General features: G+C 39.3%; 1 protein-coding gene across 1 annotated transcript in view; it reads left to right on the top strand.

Annotated features, from left to right (window-relative positions):
• T265_13367 (hypothetical protein) overlaps positions 1-6,000 on the top strand; it is a gene marked incomplete at both ends in the record, with an annotated part of 68,793 nt that overhangs the window by 4,503 nt on the left and 58,290 nt on the right. The window contains one exon of the mRNA XM_009168601.1: positions 945-1,051. Coding sequence (XP_009166865.1) covers positions 945-1,051 — 107 coding nt within the window. The remainder of the gene's footprint in view (positions 1-944; positions 1,052-6,000) is intronic.

Genomic DNA, 6,000 nt, shown 5'->3' with positions numbered 1-6,000 from the left:
TAGGGGGGAGTAAGTTTAGCGTCGTGGATTTCGCTAGTTCAATATCTTCTTAATGTTGATGTGAATGCTTCACAAGATTTGTGGTGAATTACTAGGTGAAGGGTTGGACAACACTGAGTGGGATTGAAGCGAGTTAGAAATAAAAAATACAAGAATCAACGGAACTCTTTCTAGAGTAAGTGAATCATTGTAGTGTTAGTTAAGAGGCATTAAATTCGAAAAATTTTGCCGCTATTTGTAGTTCCCAAAACAAATTTTTGTAGGAAAGTCCGTTTTGTCTAAAAACTTCAGTTGTAGAGTTGAATCTTCCACAATATTTTGATGTTTGGATTTTTAAGGAATATTGTCTCTTGAACCTGGCCGCTAAATACTTTAGAATATTCAGTGAACACAACCACCTCTTTCTTTCACACATTTCGAGTTGGCGCGAAGAAACAACTGAAGAGATAGAACTTCGACTGAATGGGGCGTATCGTCAGCTCAAATAAAATACATTTACAGTAATTGCTCTGATGCTGGGTCCAGATACTAAGCACCAGGCATGGCACTGTTGATTACGTTGGACTATTACGACTATTCTTGTCAATATTCTATCCAGGACATGTGCATGACTATAGGAATCTTGATAGCGATGATTACACTCATTTTCCACTTTGGACTGTTATTCTAAGTGCAGCTGGCTCAGATTTGGTCGTATCTGTTTCACAAATATCAACGATGACTACTGAATTGATGGATTTTTCCCACAGTTCTGAGATGTTTCACTCATTAAGGGAAATAATGCCATGCGACTTATCATATTTTGTTGTAGTGGACCAGGAATTTTCTCTTTGAAAATATAATACTGACTAATCAGAATAGGTCTTCAATATATACTCACTTACGGTGTGGTGATTCGTGCTCAAATCCATCTCTATGTTCGCAACCCGTTTGATTCACTTCAGTCACCGGTGCTATCGGTTTGACCATTTACACTTCCACTGGTATCATCCTTTGGTATGGCGTTCAACTAATGCTTCAGGAAAACTATGACCACGGAACAATCATACTGGTAAGTCATAGCATTCCTGAATTCATTGGTGGGGTTTCTCAAAATTAATATCAGCAACTAGGGCGCCAAGTACACATTCACTAGGCAATGAGGAACGATTTCGCTGAATACAAGAGAAATCGCAACGAGTACTTTTCTTTCCCTTATTATAAGTTGATTGCAAATTTGTGGACACTGTGAATGAACTGGTGATGCAGAACTCTCACACGTACAGCAAAAAATGGATTTGATGGTGTGAGTAGGTTCAGAGTTATGAGGATGTACATTCTACAAATACTTTTAGGTTTCATTTACAGACGCCGGTAGTTTGGTGTCTGAATCCGGTGAAACTGTAAGACTTACATGGCTCTTGAATGGACGCCCTTCCGTCAGACAAACACTTTAAGCCAGAGTAGGATTCTAAAAGAATAATTAAGCATGATATGCTTATCAATACAATCAATAAAGATCGGTTACTGGTCACTTGCTGAACATATTTGCACTGCGGCGTACAAACGCAACCCATTGCGCGACATATTTCGAAACAACTGTTGGGCAAGTCCATTCCACCACATTCGATGCGCACTCAGATAGTTATTTAAGCTAGTATGTTTAATTTGTTTGAATAAACAGATTCGAATTCCAGCTCAGTCGCCAAAAATTTCCCAGGTGTTTAAATGTTTACTTAAGACATAAAATATCGTACAACACCAAACGGCGAGACTTTTTGTTTTATCTATGACCATTAGAGATTTAACCCCAATAGTGATTAAATTACATCAGTCAGTCCCAAAGCGTCCACAAAAAAGCTTGCACATTCTGCACCCTGCTTTTTCTTCTGTTTCAAATAATTCCTGGAAAAGACCCACTAATTAATATAAAAGTTTCTCAAAAGAAAGCAGGGTTTCATCTATGACACAGTAAAAGGTGGGTCGGAAAAGAGGGTCACCTATACTCAAAAGGGCAGTAAAAAGTTTAGTCGTCCGCACTTTGTTTTGAAGCGCCTAACAGTCAAAACAAAAAGATCGACTAATGGCATCAACCACAGAAAAACTCTCACCAAGAAACGGGACGGGGTGACTCTGCATAATTGCAAGTAGCTTCCTTTTTAATCTTGATAACAAAAGCGATCATACTAATTTCCATAAAAGTTTATCTGGTGGGTTAGTATGCTACACCGCAGCAAGTGGAGCAATCCCTTTGTTCGGACATTTCCTGACTTAACTGTTGAGAAACAATGAAAAATTCTGATGAGAAGCGGCTTCTACACGTAGACCTTAGAAATAAAGTTGACATGATATGATATAGACTTTTGCCCGAAGGAACGTTGCTTTTATATATGCGTACGTTTTCTTATTTAATAACAGTAATAATTTATTCCGGTTCTGGTTTGCGAATGCGCTCAGTCTGCTGAACTCCGAGGCATTTCACTGTCTAAAACGTTCGTGAGGTCGGACTAGTTATTGAATACTAATCAAGTGCAAGGCCACTTTACTTCATATGGTAGTGTTGTTTGGTGATCACACCAGGTTTTCTCTGAATAAAGTTTTGCCTTAAACTCAGCTTAAAAGACAGAAGTATGGACTCGTGTTAGCTAATCTCTGAGCTCCGTGTTACATTTACATGTTTAGGGAGCCAACTCACAAGAGTTAATTAAACCGTTAGGTGGTGAAATTAAAGTTTCAAGGACGGAAGCCAATTTCACACAGTGTATGGTCGGTGTGTCTCACTTACATTATTCAAAATACATCCAAATGCTTTGTCCCCCATACCCCAGTTGTGCCTACCAGTACGGAACGCTCAAACATCGCCGTTGAAGTTGATGAGGCATGCCTTACATTACTGAAGCTGTAGGAGGCGTCTAATGACTCAACCAAGATGAGTGTCTTTGCTGATGGAAGATGAACTAGCATGGCCTTAAAAGTTGATAAGGCGCACTATCAAGTGGGGGCAATCAAGGAAATTTTAGCAATAGAGCGGGCACACTATGGCGGCATTGCTAAGGTGCATGATAATAATGTTTTTTTTTACTTCTTAGTGAACTTATCTTGATGACTATATCAGGCTCTGTGGCTGAAGATATATTTTCCCGTCTTTTTCCGGAGGATGCAACCAGCCGCACACATGGAAGTCTCAATTGGTTTACCTTTACAAAGATCTGCTTTGGGCTGTTCAATGCTCTTGTGTTTTTCGCTGGCACCTCAATGTTAATTCGTAGTGATTGGTTTGCATTCTTTTGTTTTTCGCCGCGTAAACTTCTGTAGTAATGAAGTTTGTTTATTGATGTTAGCGTTTGCCTGCAAATGTTGTGTCTGAAACCTCCGGAGAGCCCGGGTGATAATCCGACAGATGGTACTTCCAGTGTAGGGTTCACACAAGGGTTCCTTGATATTTTGATCAAATACTGAATAGATATTCGTGATGTCATCCACCAAACTTGAACTCAGAACACTAACACATTCGATGGTGGTTCCGTTTTATGTCCAGTACTGATTTCGATGTTTGGATTTAAACGTGTTTGAGTCGTACAGATGCCGCTGAATATAACAAGCGAAACGCTATGGAAGCAGCCTATTCCGTGACATCTTGCCTCTTCTAAGCCTAGAACAGTGAGTTTTTCAAGATACTTCTTCGGAGGTGCCCAGTACTCAATTTCAAATTTCCGGGAAGTGTAGTCTAAAGCGGTCATGTTCAGAAGACACTTAGGCCACTTCACTTTGATAACTGATTCTGATCGATTGCGTCATTTGTAGATATCATATTCAAATTATGTTCTCTAAAATGTCTTTTACTTGTTTTCGCGCAATTACATTGGTAGAACCGAATCCGGGGGAGCGGCAATGAGCCGGATCTCTGCTCATATCAGAGCTCACAAGCGGTGCATATCAATTGCAGTGTCTATATTATAATTTCTGGCATCTGAACTGCGAGAGGAATGGGCTTCCTCCACCAGCACACGCACAATATATAAAAATTGACATATCTAAATAGACGAAGTTTTACATCCTCGATGCGAAGCATTGGCTTGTAGGCTTATGAGGAAGTCTACTGGGATTACCGTGTACGATTTAGAAATTGGAGCCAAGTAACCTGGACCATAAACAGAACAACCGTTCGTGAGCTCACCAGGCTTGCTCTATTTATTCGTTCAAACTAAGCAACATCCATTTGCTTGTTATGTGTATAACGGTCACGACGGAGATTAAGCTTCTTCTTCAGCCACCTAAATTAAATCACGCCTGTTTATCGTGTGATCCTTGAGAAAGCGCTGGCGCATTTTAAAGTAAATGCGATAAAAACTGAATGTAAAGTAGTTTCAAAGTTTTTCGCTAAGCTTGTGCGGAGGAATTGTGGGACAAATTGAAATCAGCGAATTAATTAGTGGACTATTTGTTCTGTTCCAAACTATGACCTCAATATTTGGGATTGAGTTGTACAAAACTTTGATGTGGCATGATGTCCTGAAAGATTTGCGAACCCCTGAGAGCAAGTCAAAATCAGCACTTTGGTAAGAACTAGATTTTCCATATGCACCAAAGTGCTTTCAGTAAAATTTAAAAGGTATAAAACAGCACAGTATGTAGAGAAAAGTATAGCACCAAATTCTCTTGAAACGGAATTAAAAAGACATTGTAGTTAGAAAAAAATATTTTTAATGCTTACTTCGGAATAGGACTATTAGCATTTTGCATCGTTTTAAAAGAAAACACGATGTTTCTTGAATTTTTTGTCCGTAAAATTTGAATGAATCATGGATTGTGTGACGTGGGTTGTAGGTTTCATTGCTCGAAACGGTGACAAAAAATTTCACAGAAGTCTTAAACATCACATTAAAATGCGCCGTTAAAATTAGCCGTCTTAAATTTTGTCACATCGATCAGTTTTGTATTCAAATTAGGTATGTGCATGAATAATCACAAGTAAATCTTTGACATACGTATGATATGGCGCATGACTTTTGATAATTGAGCTAGTGCGGCACCGTCCAGCAGGCGAAATATGATAAACGCATTTCTGGGATTGGATGAGTCTATGCGTTATCATACGAAAATCTGAATTCACAATTTCACGAGTGGACAGCTTATACTCTTATTCGCTTCAAACATAGCCTCGAGTGAAGCCAAGAAGCTATTTACAGCTGCTCTATCTATATTGGAAATCATTAGCAGTGCGTGTTTCACGAAAGGTGGCTCGTAGTTTCCAATAATAATAAAACAGTTCTGCAGCACTTTCCGGCCTCATTCACAAGATGAAATCCTCATTAAAAACTCAAAAGTTCCTCATAGCCTATAACCACTTTAAGTGCCATAGAAGGAGAATAAAATTCATCCGATGTGTGGAACCTTCAGATGAAAAGCGGTCTCTTGAGAGGAATGACAGACATAATGTGAATTCAGTCGTCGGGGATGAGTAGCCTTATGTCCTGTCTAAGTACAGTCCAATCATACTTCTGAACAACCGCTCGTGTTTGGATGCTCAAGTGTTCAAAAAACATGGCGGTAGATCGCGTATTCGAGAATCCCTAGAGTTTTGTGTGACACACAATATTAGTGGCTACCAGTAAGGATTATATGGATTTAGGAGGCTTTTGAGCTATTCAGCATAGATTGGCTTCACTTGCAGGACTAAATCTCCAGTAAAATATCCCTTTTCTTCTTGCACTGCTTAAATAAAGCCACACTGTAAATAGACTCGTCGTGCACGTTAAACCCTGCGTACAACCATATTATTGCATTGGATTTTTTTGTAGGTCTGCTGTTTGTGGGACTAACTTGTTGTCATGACAGCCCCAGTAGAATTAATGACCATTTGTTCGCAAAAGATTGGACAAAGTAAAGTAAATTATTGACCCGAGAAGTAAAAGATTTAACCCTAAAAGTCTTGTGCGATGCGCTCCGTAAAGGATTCTCAGCTAGGATGGAATTGTTGTAAAGCATCCTACAAAGGTTTATCAGAAGCTTCGTTGACGT

The sequence above is a fragment of the Opisthorchis viverrini genome, assembly GCF_000715545.1.
Source record: "Opisthorchis viverrini unplaced genomic scaffold opera_v5_61, whole genome shotgun sequence".
Classification (NCBI taxonomy): domain Eukaryota; kingdom Metazoa; phylum Platyhelminthes; class Trematoda; order Opisthorchiida; family Opisthorchiidae; genus Opisthorchis; species Opisthorchis viverrini.
The sequence above is the reverse complement of the archived record's forward strand: the minus strand, read 5'-3'. Positions and strand labels throughout refer to the sequence as shown.